Source organism: Strongylocentrotus purpuratus, unplaced genomic scaffold (genome assembly GCF_000002235.5).
Source record: "Strongylocentrotus purpuratus isolate Spur 01 unplaced genomic scaffold, Spur_5.0 spur5_scaffold_21, whole genome shotgun sequence".
Lineage (NCBI taxonomy): Eukaryota > Metazoa > Echinodermata > Echinoidea > Camarodonta > Strongylocentrotidae > Strongylocentrotus > Strongylocentrotus purpuratus.
Window position 1 is genome coordinate 10,050,052 of NW_022145607.1, and position 15,734 is coordinate 10,065,785.

Genomic DNA, 15,734 nt, shown 5'->3' on the forward strand with positions numbered 1-15,734 from the left:
CATTTTTTTGGCCTGCAAATGGGACATAGGCCTAGATCTAGTACCTTTAATAGTTATGTGGGCATGTTCTGCACTGCACTAGCACTGCGCTGCCTGAATTTCTAGACTAGCTATTATTATTATTCCTGCTGGTACAAAATAGTGTACACACGTCATTTTCTGTTCTGAACAGGATCTGGAAGCATCTGTTTGTTCATTCCAAATTCATCTAACTTTCACGGAAACTTCTGATTTTTAAGGTAAGAATTCGTATACAATTCGTAATCGAAATTATTTCAGAATTTAGATATAAAATAGATGACCGATCCCGATTTTCTCGCCTGTGACTGTGCCTTGCACAGACTCTGTCATAGTACATGTGTAGTCCCAGACGTTCAATTTGGCTGATGCTTGTTTTGTTAATACAGCTAGAGTCGAGTCGAGTCTAGTCAGACTGCAATCTACTAACACTAAAAAATGAAGGAGATTTGAAATCGAATTTGTAAAACATGAGAGTATGAAACTATGACGTTAGTGTGTAGCCCTGACTGTGTCGTGTGTGGCGATTAATTAACTTTAATAATAGCGATTGATTGGGTGCGTTATTTTTGTAATTATTGCCTTTAGAGTAAAGGAGCCCGTAATCGGCCAGCTCCCGTTTTCGGCCGATTGGTTGGATGCAAGGTAAAATCACTCTAAAATACATCGCATAATAGCGTAACACATATCCCACACATACCATACCATGCCAGTGTCACTGAAGAACCACATTTGCAATGAAAAATATATCCTAAAATATCACATTTTAGCGATGTAATCGCCGGTCCCGCTACCCGAATCTGAAAAATCGAGTATCTTACGCGTGTCTGTAAGAAATATGGGTACCATAAAATGAGCTTTATTTCAAGTATTTTTCAGATTTAGAGCCCGATTTTGTGTTAGTCGCAAGCTCAAAAGTATCTCATCGCATGTATTAAATCAATGCAGCCGCACACCGCGACGCACACACGATATCTCTGTCTAATTCAGATTCCAACTTCCGATCACCGCTGTGCCTGTCTTCGGCCAGGCGAGCACCAGGGAGCTCAGGCGTGGGATACCTGCTCCGCCCGCTTGTGCTGTACATCAGCGCGGAAACGCACGGCGCGCGCGAGCGCTTCCTATTGACTTTGTACATGCGGCCGTAAACTGAAACGCTCGGCCGATAACCGGCTCCAAAACAGTGAAAATTGAAATGAATATTGTCATGGCAATTCGTTATTTTTTTTCTGGGATTCTTTTTTTGTTTAAATAATAATAATATTTGCTTCATGATTTGAACAAGAAATGATAATAAATAGGAAGTAAAGAGTCCTAAAAATAGGATTTTGTCTTAAGTGGCCGAAAACGGGCTCCTTTACTCTATTTGGAAGAATGATTTGTGACTTCTTTTTTTATGGCAGGTCGAAATTTAAAAGAGCAAGGACTAAAAGAGGTTAACAATTTAACTTGTGCAATTATCTGATATAAAATAAACTAATCGGTACAGACAGTAGGGGTGCTGGTCCGAGAATAAGGATCGTCTTCATAAACGAAGATCGTGATCGTCTTCGTAAACGCGGACAGATGCGTCTGCAAAAATAAGCATCGTCCACAAAAACTGAGTTTCATTTTGTGCAGTGATTTTCCTGATGCATTTTACATTGACTTTGTACAGAGACTTTCAAGTATGAGCGATAAATCCTCGGGAAGACGGACAACCCATAAAAGTAGAAGGTAAACTGGGGTTATTTTCTAACGCGGAAACTGCAGAGCGCCGATGAAAAAAAACGTTGAAGAAAACGAGACGATCCATATATATTTTAGGATGCTATTTGTCCGCTTTACAAGGCAATCATCCAGACCAGCGCCCCTACCGTTAAACGGAACGACTTGATGAGTGGTGCCTTATCGCGCTTATTTTGAAAAAAGCTGTTAGTGTATGTGATTGTGAAGTTACATACATGTACACATACATTGTACATGTAGGCCTAAGCTTCTATTGTGCAGGACAGATGACGGCAATGTTTTGTGAAAAGTTGCCGTCATCTGTCCTGCACAATAGAAGCTTAGGCCTACATGTACAATGTATGTGTACATGTACACCTGTATGTAACTTCACAATCACATACACTAACAGCTTTTTTCAAAATAAGCGCGATAAGGCACCACTCATCAAGTCGTTCCGTTTAACGGTAGGGGCGCTGGTCTGGATGATTGCCTTAGTTCAAGTTCGCTGACATTTCACTAAAATGTGGTGCATTGAAGTAATACTGTTATCATTTTTATTGTTATTATTGTCATTATTAGTATTGGTAGTAGTAGTATTATTGTTGTTCTTCTTATTATTATTAATATTTATTTATTATTATTATTAATTACAATAATTATTATGATCATCATTACAATTATCTTTTTTCAAGGAGAAAAATAGAAAGAAGGAGAAGAAGTAGAAGGAAAAAGAAGAAACAAGAAGAAAGAAAGAAAAAAGAAGGAAAAATAAAAAGAAGAATGAGGACTGAGGAGGATAGAACTAGAAGCCAGGGTCATTTACAAGCAGCATCTAAATCAAATATTCTCTGATACAACATTGGGGTCTCCAAGTTTATGAATGGGAGGGGAAAGCAAATTTAGTGAGTGTAATCCAATGTAACTGATTAGGATGTGCAGGTGGACCACTGCACTGGGTTTTTCCCACTCCTACATGTACAATGCATGAAGTCTAACCGTAAAGGGGATGGACCTCATACTAGCTTTAGGTGTAAACCAAATGATCCATTTTTTTGAACTTTTCTGGATTAAAATCAATTCTAACAAACATCATGAAAGTGTAATGTGTGTTTTAGGTGTGGTTTTCCCCCTACTCTTTATATTCAGATCATAGTGCAACAGGTGGTGACTCTCCTCTACAGTCCATATAACATCCTGTTTGAGGAATCTTTATAATAATAGGTTTATAAACTCATATCCGTCAGTTTGAACCTGATGTTTCTATATTTTTGTTTATCTGACAAATTTCGAAATTGTAATTTCTCCAGATTTTTAGGAGTATTACTTTTACTTATTTGTAATTTAGCCTGTAGAGTTTTATCATTGTGTTTTGCTGTGATATATAATATTGGTGCTGTACATGTTATAGAGTGTAAAGAATCATGGATCAAATTCAAATCTAATACATATAATTTATACACTGTTTTTAGAAATTCTTAAAATACACACACATGAAGGTAACATTCAATAATTCACACTTTGCTCTCCCATGTACATGTACAATTTTGAGCACTGATGTGTGACACTGCCAGTGTGAAAGCATAGTATTTCCTCATATCTAATTTTAGCTCAATACTGACCACGTGGAAATGATCGTGTGCATTTATTGACTTTATTCAGTGACAATAGCATCCCATTGAGGTATCAAACTCTAAAGCTAGTCATGAGGTAGGGATGATGAATGGTTTACAACCAGTCAGCCTAGATTTAGAATTAGGAAATATCTATACCTTACACGTAAATGCATTGACTGTTTTGATCTAAATGATGTGGGCATGTGCATGGGTCACATGACCACGTTTGTTTGCCTTTTATAGACTTTGTTTATGGGGCACTTATACACATGTGGTAGAGTCTGAAATGAAAGGAGAACCTGCATAAGATAAGATGTACATGTATTCAATATTGATTCAGTATTAATATACTGCCATTCTTTATTCATTCATTACAACAACAAAATGTACAGTTAACAACAAAGGTAGATTATGTATACCCTTGGATTTGTTTTAATTTATTTTTATTTTTTGTGTAACTCAAGAATGAAAGGTGGTCTGATTGAATTAGGACCTTTGTTGAAGACTTTGAGATGTAAGCTTTATTATGTCATATTCCCAAGAAACAAAAATCAGGACAAATCAATTTTTCACAACTATTCAAAATTTGGTAATGGTATCAATAATTGTATAGTTCACTGTATATGTACATGTACATGTAATTCTAATAGTCATTGACAAATGTTCAATTTGAGAATATTGCAGATGTATACAACAAGTCAAGATAAAACCATTTGAAAAAGCCCACATCTTTTATTATATTTAATTTGTGGTACAGTTGGAAGAAAATCTACCTGCCAAATAAACAGATCATTGGATATAGTCCCAACATGTAGTTTTGTTCTCTGATACATTGTACATGTATGTATAGTATTTGTATAGATGTATAGTATTTGTATGTCCCTTTTAAGGTAAATGTCATCCATTTCATTTGAACTGGCTAAGAATGCTTTTAAAAATAAAAAGGTCATTACTAGTTGAGAGAATGATAAAAAAAGGTGTACAGTACCACCTGCTACCGTATTTGTTATGTCCATAAGTACAAGGTACACTGTCGGCTGCTAACCATATCCTGAATAAGGCGGTGGACCGGTGGTCAACAGTGAAATGGGATGTGGGTGTGGAAATCACTGTAGTTGTGGGAGACTTTTTAATTTCCCTGGGAATCTCAAAAAGACCTCAGGAAAAATAAAACACGCACACAAAAATAATAATAATAATCAACAAAATCATCTCTGATGAAATCCCATTTTTTGTAGGAAATGAAAAAAGAGCTCCTATCTAGACTAAAAGTATTTTCATACACTGATGACCAGAACTTTTGATTTTTAATTTCATCTGGGAGCTATACTGTATATTGTAGCAATAGATGAACCCAATATTAGAGGTCACATGTTCATGCAGACGTAATTGAGGAGATAATGCTGGTATTTGAGGGGAGATACTAATAGATAGGGCTTTATGTAATCAGTCATAATGAGGTCGATAGGTCCTTATCTGGTATTGGATGGGAGTTACTCAACATAAGAATTGAGGGTGTTAGTTACAACATGGCCCCACTACAAAGCTTGTCTGGCTACTTGAAACAGTTCAATCAGGGCATCAATACAGCAGTCAAGCACATTACATACATACTGTCTTTCTAATTGTTAATGAGGATTAATATTCCAATTAGATTCTACTGGTCAGTGGTGATTATTCAGTTCTGCAATTTTTGTACAATAGTACATTGACTGTAAAACACCGAATGCCAATTTAGTGTCGTGGAAATATGGCAGTGTATTTTGTTGATGAGGATTAATTTTCCAGTTGGATTTTACTGATGATCATTTTATTACTGCAGATTTACAAAAGTACATTGAATGTACATTGTACATTAAAACACCATTTTCCGAGTGAAAGTAGTGGAAATATGGCAGTGTAGGGTTTGTTGTTATCAAATGAAGAGGTATAGATTTCTACACATATGAAAAAGGACTTGAGCTTTACTTGGTAAAAATTGAGAATTCAAGATGTTTTCACCTGGCCATCAATGGAGTGTTATGAAAATTGAGTAAGTTAAACCATATTTTTTCTTTGTATAATACCTAGTCCTACTTACAAGTATGTCGATGATAGATATAACTGTAATCATTCTTCTAATGGTAGGTCAAGAGAAGTATTTATATTGAAGAAAACATTAAATCAAAATGGTTGAATTTATTTCTATAAATGAAGGCAACAAAAACATGTAGCACTTAAAATGAATGGGATATAGGAGGTTGGAATGTACTGCCTAACTGTGCAAAAAATACATCTTAAAAAATAACACCACCAGACACCAAATATGAAACAAAAAGTGAAAATATTGGTAGTAAAAAGGATCATTGTTTACTTTAATGATTTTTGTTGTTGTTGTTTATACCACAAATACTGTTGATCAGTACCTGTATTCAACAGTGTATTACTTGCTACGTGTAATTATTGTTACCATCATTGATATTGACCTTTTCAACTCCAAAGGTAGGGGGTACATGTACTATTGTACCTTGTAATACATAATGTATGGGAGAGTCAATTAATTAGTAGATCTACATGTACATGTACATGTCCCTTACATGTCTTGAGATCCCACCTTTCTTCAGTTGGTCCATGAGGAATAAACTGAAAGCCCATTCAGACTATAGGTAATTCATATGAAAATCGTATAAAGAAACGTTGATTGAAGAATTAATATGATTTTTGAAACGATACGATGTTCAGACTAGACTGGGATGCTGATTCTTCATCATCTTTTTGCTCCAAATGATGCCCAAACAGCATTTCTTTATATGGTGTTCAGACTACAGATCCTACAATGTAATCACTTTTATTGTATAGCTAGAAACGATTCTCTTATAGCTATACAATGGATTTCTGTAGTCTGATCTGAACGCAGCCCTGGTAAAAATCTCTGTGCAGTGGAGGTTATAAGAATGGTATAAAAGAGGGTGATACTTGTAGATCTCCCCTCTGCTCCATTCCCAGGGATGTTCTTTTGTAATGGTCCGATAAAGCGTTCCACATACCGGTAATCGTTTTTAAAATAAAACATCCCATTCTACAGTATAGGGGAAAAAATATATACAGGTAGTTCAGGTCACTATAAGAGATAGAAAGGAGATCCTTGGTCTACATGTAGTTACACATGTTGGTGTACATCCAAACACTTGGACTTTACTCAAGTTGGCCAGGACTGTAGTATTCTTGTGTGGTATTGGAGTGATACCAGCCATGAAGGCCTTCGTTATCGAGTGATATCATTAATGTTAGGAACTGTATTGGAAAGTTTTGATTTTTCTCTTTAGCCGGATAATTGCTTCCAGGTTTCTCTTTTTGTGATCCTTCATAGACAGTGTTCTAATGTCCTTCACCCTCCGTTTTGTACTTTCATCTTCGAGGAGTGTTCTTGAGGGCCTTTTGTGCTGATGTCCTTCCTACAGATCATTGGATCTTGTTCAGTCATTGTTGAAGAGTCATGAATGTTCATTTGTCGAGAATGTGTTCTGCAGTGTGTTTACCGTGACAGAAAAGGATTCTATTTACTATTCTTCCAACAGTTTCGAAGGAATTCATTCAGTCCTACATGTACATACGTACAAGCTTACTGTCTTAAATTCTTGTTTGCTTGGGCTAATGTTGTTTTAGTCTTCCAATAATTGCAATTGCAGAATATTAATTGTTTATGCATCAAGATACTCTTGTAGCCAGTGAATGGTTATACGGTATGGACATCATTGAAAGGAACATACTTGTGTTGGATAAATGTTTTGAAGTGCAACTGACGTATGAATGGATTGTTCCATGTATTCTACAAATTTGTCATTATGGATCAATGTCTTTGGTTGCCAGCCAGAAGTGCGATCTTGATCAAGTCGATGTAACCTTGCGTACAGCGTCAAACCGTTTGTTCTTTCATTCATTGATTTGTTGTGGAGCCAGATTCCAAGTAATATTCTCTCCTAGTAATATCTATAGCATTGCCAAGCTTTTGAATCAATGGCTATTCACAATTTCAATAATTCTATCTATTCTATTCTGAAGGCTGACTAAGGATCAGTAGATCTTATTGATCCGTGTCACGCCTACTGCCCCCTGCCACACATATGCCATCAGTAGGTCTTTGCAGTACAGACGTCACTGCATCAATACTGAATAGGCACTGTCTGTCCTGGGTTGTAAAAACTAGTTCTTTGTATAGATTCTGCAAATACATGTAGATGTTTATTGGACTCTCTATGAGGAGACAAGGATTTCAACATTGTTTATTTTGTTTGCATCAGAAATTGAGTCACAACCATGGATCTGGCGTAAATTTACAGGTCTCAAAGGCTTTCAAAATTAGCATGATAGATTCTTTAAGCCCAACTGTGAGTCGTCAAAAGAATATCTGCATGCAGAGGAGGGAGTATTTTCTTTAACTTGAACATTCAATGACAATCCCATTGCAGCTGCTCTTTGGAAGTACACCAGAAAGAGAACTTATCTTTTGCATATTAATGTCACAGTAAACATAAGAGCTATTGAATGAAAGAGACTCGTCAGGTGTGTTGAATTTTTAAAAGTGAGGATCATGCAGGAACCCTGAGTCCATGTCTACATTTTCATGCTGGAATACATTTTTATTTTCAGAAGGTATGATCAGCTGAGGTCAAAAAGGGCCTTTGCTGAGGAATCAGATCTTCCCAGACAGAAGGCGTAGAAATTTGTGTGGGCGCTTGGCTCTCTAATGGATGTTACACGTAGATGCTCCTGGAGGCTATGTCTGGATGTCTCTTTTCCTAGCCATTGGTTCTGACTTCTCTCTGGTTCTTTGACATTAAGGTGCTAACATCACTATTTTGATTTGTGAGACTCTGTGAAGTTGAACTCGCGTTTACTACTCAAGAGATTTTTAACATGCAAACTTCTGTTGAGCAATTGTGATGATTACATGTATGTACCAGTACCCATCTACAGTGTATTCCCTGAAAGCATCTATGTGTCTGATTTTACTCTGTTTGATAGTGATCTCCATCTACAAATCAACCCTGGCCTGCACATCTTTGCATGAATCACACGCTAATGAACATTGATTGTGTACTCAGGATCATTATCATACTCTCTAATGCCAGGCAAGGATTAGTTGGTACACATAGCTATGTTCCTCTTGGATGTTTACTTATCGTGCCGGATTAATTAGGATATACCATGAAGCGAAGTGAAAGCACCACAACGTCCATGAAGGACAAAGTCAGGTAATAACAGGATATAAATTTTGAAATATGCTTTCTGTATAATTACAATATTTTATGTTCTTTATTCAGCTTAATTTTAAGTTAATTTTTAACCCCCCCATAAGTGTGCTTTTTGCCATTTCAGCGCTGTTTGCTAAAACTCAGTTTATCCATAATCTGTTCTTGAACTTGAACTATTAAGATAAATCAAACCTTGATAGAATGATAGCAAGTTGCTCTGAAGGAACATAGTAAAAAAAATAAGAGGAACAGATTTATGTAAGTTGGAATAAAATCTGACAAAGCTATGAATTTCTATTCCCCCCCCCCCCCCACCCCAATAAATTATGACAACTTTTATTGGAAGGTTGTGATAGTGCTGAGCATGAAACATTTTCCAAGTTAACAATTTGAATCTCCTAGCCAAGAACTGTTTTTTCATGACAAAGCAAAATTGTGTTTAATGCTCATTGTAAAACTCAAAACTATCCTGTTGTTCGAAAGATCATATTTCTTCTACATGTATATGATATATCATGGGCACGTGATGAAATAATAATGCTGGTATGAACAATTTAAAGGTACACTGTATAATATGGACTTCTAGTAATGATGGGTACACACGTATGTTTCACAATATGAAACAAATTTACGGTTATTAAAATGTAGGCATGTAGGCATAGGGAAGAACTGTAGGAGATGCAAATATTTAAATTTAAGGATATAAGCCTTTGTCAAGTGGTGACAGATTTATTCAAAAATTAAAACTTGAAAATGGGGCGCAACAGCTTCTAGGTGCGTACAATGCAGAAAACAAAGAGGATAAGTCTGTTAAAGAAAAGATGACGAAACACTGTACATGTATGTCTATCACAAGGGTAGTAAATGTACATGAGCATGATAATGTATGTTCATGTACATGTAGTTTAAGTTATAGCTTGGACAGAACAACAACACACATACAAAAAAACCAAAAGAGATTTACATGTAGGTGTAATTCTTCATACGTGTAATTGTGTGTAAACTGTAAACTACTGTACTGTAGGTGGCGAGATTTTCTAAAAATATAGAATGCATTGAAGCAAAAAGGGAATTGTATTGATTATTGTCAGCTGTGTAGTGTCTAGTGACCCATTTGGAACACAATGCATCCGGATCTTGCTCTTGCGGCAGTGTGAGGAAAGCTGTTTACACTACAGTATTAAAGTGTGAAAGCTGTTTACACTACAGTAAAAGTGTTTAAACCTGGCGACTGTTGAAAAGTTTGTTGACCTTGCCAACTTGTCCACATTCAAGGTCAGTTTCCTGACCAGCTGACTGACATGTAGTCTGCCAGCACAGCCTAGGCTTAGCGATCCCTGCATGCTTCTCCAAGTGAGCAATAAAGAAAATTAGTTTTGGAAATGCGTTGAGTACTGCCTGTACTGGAGCTTGCAACAGAACATAAAGGTTTTATTAAAAGGTTCGGCCTAATGATTAACCATAGATCAAACAGCGATGTGTATGGGTTGTTTGATACAACCTGTATGTACTGTAGCTGTACGGTGCATTACCTGAATCGTGTGAGATCAGGAAAGATGTGTAATTGCTTTTAGGTATGGAATGGACGAGAGTATGAACAAATATGTTCATGGATGACTTTTTGTACTTAATTTAACTTGTGGAAGAACCAGGAGTACCATTATAAGGAAAGAAGGAAGGAAAAGAGAGGAAGAGAGAGAGAGAAAGAGATAGAGAGAGAAAGAGGGGGGGGGGGGGGGGGGGGGGGGGGGGGTAAAGGACAGAGAGACAAAGGAGGAGGAGGAGGAAGAGGAACGTTGAGGAAGAGAGATACAATGTATGAACGAGATTATCTACTGAGAGAGAGAGAGAGAGAGAGAGAGAGAGAGAGGGAGAGAGAGAGTAAGAGCTGGGGGGGGGGGGAGTAAAGGACAGAGAGACAAAGGAGGAGGAGGAGGAAGAGGAACGTTGAGGAAGAGAGATACAATGTATGAACGAGATTATCTACTGAGAGAGAGAGAGAGAGAGAGAGAGAGAGAGGGAGAGAGAGAGTAAGAGCTGGGGGGAGGGGGGGGGGGGGGGGTAAAGGACAGAGAGACAAAGGAGGAGGAGGAGGAAGAGGAACGTTGAGGAAGAGAGATACAATGTATGAACGAGATTATCTACTGAGAGAGAGAGAGAGAGAGAGAGAGAGAGAGAGAGAGAGGGAGAGAGAGAGTAAGAGCTGGGGGGGAGGGGGGGGGGGGGTAAAGGACAGAGAGACAAAGGAGGAGGAGGAGGAAGAGGAACGTTGAGGAAGAGAGATACAATGTATGAACGAGATTATCTACTGAGAGAGAGAGAGAGAGAGAGGGGGGGGGGGGGGGGAGGGGGGGGGGAATAAATAGAGAACAATTTAGAGAGAGAGAGAAAGAGAGAGGAGGGGGAGGGGATGTAGAGAGGTGTGGGAGTTGTGGCATGAAAAAGAGACACAAAAATAGTGGACAGTCAATTTCATTCTCTTTTTTTTCCTCCCAGCCTTGTCTCAAATTGATGATCATGCATAGACACTGCCAGGTACATTTGTATATACTGTGCTAATACATGTATGCCTCTCGCCTATAATGAGTCATCTTTTATATACCTTTCAGTGAACATTGTACTGTACAGCCAATAAATGTGTACAATTTACGAGCTTTGCTACGTGCATTCCAACATGACCCCATCAGATCATTAAGACACTGCAGTTGCATTATTTATTTATTATTAAAAACAAACAAAAAAGCAACAAGAACCCGTAAGAAATGCTGGTTAATATTGCTTGTAAAACAAAGCTAAAACTGCTGGTACAGTGGTGTACTTCAGGTTTCTAGACAAGGTCCTTATGCCGCTTGTGACCCTTGAGCAGCAAATGCAGGAAAGGAATACAGTGTGTACATGTTGTAAGCCATTTGAGACCTGATTGGAAGTGCGTATTACTCCTCCATGTACATGTATATTTAGAGGAACAGAGCTACTATCCTAATGAATGTCAACAGACAAAGGATGTAAGTCATGAAAATTATCATTATCATATCGCTATCAACTTTAGAAGTGTACTTCATTTTGTGCAACTCAATTTTCTGATTTATAATTTTTTAATATGCATGTACAGTATGCTTTGAAGGTTTGATGGCATTTGATGGCAAGAGAAACTTGTGTTTACAAGCAGATGGTACTTCCTTTTGTACATAGGATCCAACATGGATAGATTTAGATCACTAATTGAGTCAATATTAGCTGATTGAGATGTGTCACGTATCTACATAGGAATATCAACCAATATTGCTCTACACCCTGTACATAACCCTGAATGTCCTGGCGTGCTAGAACTTATCCTTATTAGTCATGATTCAGGGTCTGAACTCTATAGACAAGATGTCCATGTATGTGTACATTGCACATTGCCTGTGTGTAATGTTAACATGTAGCCCTTCTTGTCGAGACCATTGAGTCTGAATATTTAGACTACACGTCTGACAGATTTGTTTACCTTCTTCTTCACTCTACATGTACCTGTACAGAGAATCGTACAGAATGAATTACTTCTTCTATTTTGCTCTAATTTTATACTTTTAAACTCATTTTGAGGAAATGTCCTCATCTTAGGTGAGAACAAATTGCATCATTTCGTCCTTGTTTTCACGAAGTGACGGTAGTGAGGAAAATCGTAACGCAAAGTGAATGCAATTTTTTTTCACTACCGTCACTTCGTGAAAACAGCGACGATTTATGATTGATTTAGTTGCATCATTTATGAGTCCAGGCAGGGAGATGGGGTTAATCTACCTGGTCTGAGATAAAGACTACATTGTACATGCGCAGGTGGAAGAAGATGATGATGTTTCTTTCCGATGATGTCTTGATGTGTCATCCTATCGCTGTCATCTCACTTCCTTTGAATGTTCTCTCAAGTTGAAAACTTCCCTGCTGTGTAGATGCTTAGTAGTCTACAAGCTCAGACTCCCTGCAATATTATGCACCATGAAGGAATATGTGTACATACATGTACATGTAGGAGCGGAGAGCAATTTGGTTGTTGGTTGCACCCATGGAAAACTTGAAAAGTAGTGCTGGGGGGAGGGGGGAAAAAAAACCTTAAAGGCAAAGTATGAAAATGTTAATTACCCCACTAATAACTGACTTATAATGCAATTTTGTTTTTAAAGTGGATCAGTGAATGCAAAGATTTTGTTCTTTTTTTAAATCATGAACTTTCTGGAATTTATGAGTGCATACTGTCTGCCATAAGAATATTCTCATAACTGCAAGTCACAAACGTCTTTCTGCAGTAGCCTACTGTGAACTGAGCGTAAAACTTACTCTCGATCATCTTGTATTTAAACTTGCATCATTTGAACACACAGAGGCTTACATGTAGATGCAAATTATGTAAGAAAGCAAAGGAAAATAATGTGGCAGCCTGCAAATAATTTTTCAACTCTCTCTTCAAAATGTGTTACTGTTACTTGACTGTAGAAGACAGAAACTTCACAGCTGTTTAGAATAAGCATCTCAAAATCAGGGAAATCTGATGAATGGAAATTGGCTCTTGCAAAATGTATCGAGGCAGAGAGAAAGCAAGAGAGAGAGATAGATAGAGAGAGAGAGAGAGAGAGAGAGAGAGTGAATGTGTCAGATAGAGAGAGAGAGAGAGGGGAGAGAATAAAGAGATTATTGTCAAAGCTTATGCACTATTATGTCATTGAGGATTAGATAATATTAGCAGGGATTAGAGAGGAATTAGTGTTGATCCATGGAGTTTTTAATCATCTCTTTTTTATACTTGCAGCTCTTGGTACAGAGAAAGAGTTCATTTTTTTCTAGTGTTACAATACAAACTTTCTGCGATTGTAAGTGGAATATAAAATTGTACATGCTCTGTAAAATGTAGCAAACACCTTGTACATTTTGTGTACGTACTGTAGAAGCATCTCAACTGAAGGTCAAGTAGCCTTTTCAAGTGACTTCAAGCTTTTTCTTTCTTTTTTATATATAATTTTTGTACTACTCATTGAAACTCAGTAAAAAATAGACTTTAGCCTCTGATACTAAAAAAGCATTTGGAAAGTTGCGAAATGTGTTTTTTAAGAAGAATGATGAAAATCCCTTGTACATATTTTGTACGTAGAAGCGTCTCCACTGATTGTCAAGTAGCTTTTTCAAGTGACTTCAAGCTTTTTTCTTTCTTTTTAAGAATAATTTGTTTACTATATACTCATTGAAACTCAGTGAAACATGGACTTTAGCCTCTGATACTAAAAAGCATTTGGAAAGTTGCGAAATGTAGCTTTTAAGAAGAATGATGAAAATCCCTTGAACTGACAAAGTTAGTAATGAGGAAGTTCTTAGAAGAGCTGGAGTGCAAAGGAAAATGATATGTGAGATGTTGATTAGGCAGAAGCGTACGTAGAAGCATCTACATTGATTGTCAAGTAGCTTTTTCCAGTTACTTCAAGCTTTTTTCCTTTTTTTTCAATAATTTTTTTTTTTACTAGTCATTGAACTAAGTGAAACATGGACTTTAGCCTCTGATACTAAAAAAGCATTTGGAAAGTTGCAAAACATGGTTTTTAAGAAGAATGATAAAATTCCCTTGGACTGACAAAGTTAGTAATGAGGAAGTTCTTAGAAGAGCTGGGGGTGTTTCATAAAGCTGTTCGTAAAGTTATACGTATGACTTTACGAACGACTTGTATATGAAATGGGATACTTAATCATTCTTGATTATTATTTATTAAGTTGAACTGTGATGATGTAGATTAACATTCTTATTATAACAAACATTTTTAATACAAAGTTTATTTTTTGCCATAATTTAATTGAGGTTATTGGAAATATCAGAAAAAATTTAGGGCATCCTATCTGGCACTTCATATACAAGTCGTGCGTAAAGTCATGCGTAACTTTACAAACTCTTTATGAAATACCCCCCTGGAGTGCAAAGAGAAATGATACATGAGATGTTAATTAGGTAGTTCATGGGTCACATTGCATGTAAAGAAGGCCTAGAGCATCTTGCTTTGACAGGGAAAATTGTGGGAAGGAGGAGTAGGGGAAGAAGGAGGATACTTTGGATGGACAGTCTGCAGAAATTATTAGAAGAAAGAGGAGTGAAAGAACTGGGAGTGGTGCTAATATAGAAGACTAGGAGCCAAGGGTTGTGGAACAGCATGATCGCCAAAGTCAATTGATATGGCACTTTAAAAAAAAGAGAAGAGCTCCATGTTTAAATTTTTGAAGAAAATTAACCAAATTGTTGTATTCCAGACTCTGAATCTCGAATAAAGGGAGTGACCACTATCAACAGGGGGGTCAAGTACCTTCCTAAGGCCAGCCTGGAAACTGTCATCAGTGGTCTGTCCAATCAAAAGCATTCTCTGCTATACCCATGAAATATTAACTGCACTCTGACAGCAAAAATAGATTTGACAGGGTACCGGTATGTGTATTCACCAACTGAAAAGAAGCTATCATTTTTTGGTGGAAAATCTAGCCTAATATGCATCTTTGTTTTTTAAATCTTCAAACAGGAAGGGAGTGACTGCAATCAACAACGGTGTGAAGAACCTTCCCAAGGTCAGCCTAGGACCTATCATCCTTGGTCAATCCAATGGACAGCGTTCTTTACCAGATTCCATGAACATGGATGAGAACGAGCTGCTGTCGGAGCCCAAGTACCGTGCCTATGTCAGCGCGGTAGAGAAGGCGCTCAAGGCCTTCGAGTACTCCAGTGAATGGGCGGACCTCATCTCGGCATTGGGAAAGCTGAACAAGGTATGGATGGTATTACCGTCAGGGCTAGACCCCTTTCACTAACATGGTAGGATGTGGTAAACTGGCTCAAAACTGGCTCAAAACTGGCTCGGCAAAATTAAGCATAGTGCTCTTCACATTTCTGTTTCTGATATCATATAGATAAATGAGTCCAGGTACGGACCTTTGTTGCAAACAGCTACTTCTTTTTCGTCCTTACATGCCTGCCATTTACATGCTAAAAGGTTTTTACTTTGTTTACTTGGTTTACCATGTCCTACAATATGTGAATGAGGCTTTACACTACATTTTTTTTTAGTCTTGTCTGGGAAGACCTATACAATATACACATGTACATATGATTTTCAAATAAGTGAATTAATGTTGTAAGACAAAAATCCTCCTT

The 15,734-nt window shown here is 37.3% G+C and overlaps 1 protein-coding gene across 1 annotated transcript in view; it reads left to right on the forward strand.

The window, feature by feature from the left end:
• The first annotated feature begins 7,578 nt into the window (after positions 1 to 7,578).
• The window catches only part of LOC582705 (protein dopey-1), a 43,907-nt gene continuing 35,751 nt past the window's right edge, over positions 7,579 to 15,734 (forward strand). Inside the window, 2 exon segments of the mRNA XM_030994912.1 lie at positions 7,579 to 8,575; positions 15,106 to 15,349. Of these exon segments, the coding sequence (XP_030850772.1) occupies positions 8,529 to 8,575; positions 15,106 to 15,349 (291 nt within the window). The 5' untranslated portion in view covers positions 7,579 to 8,528.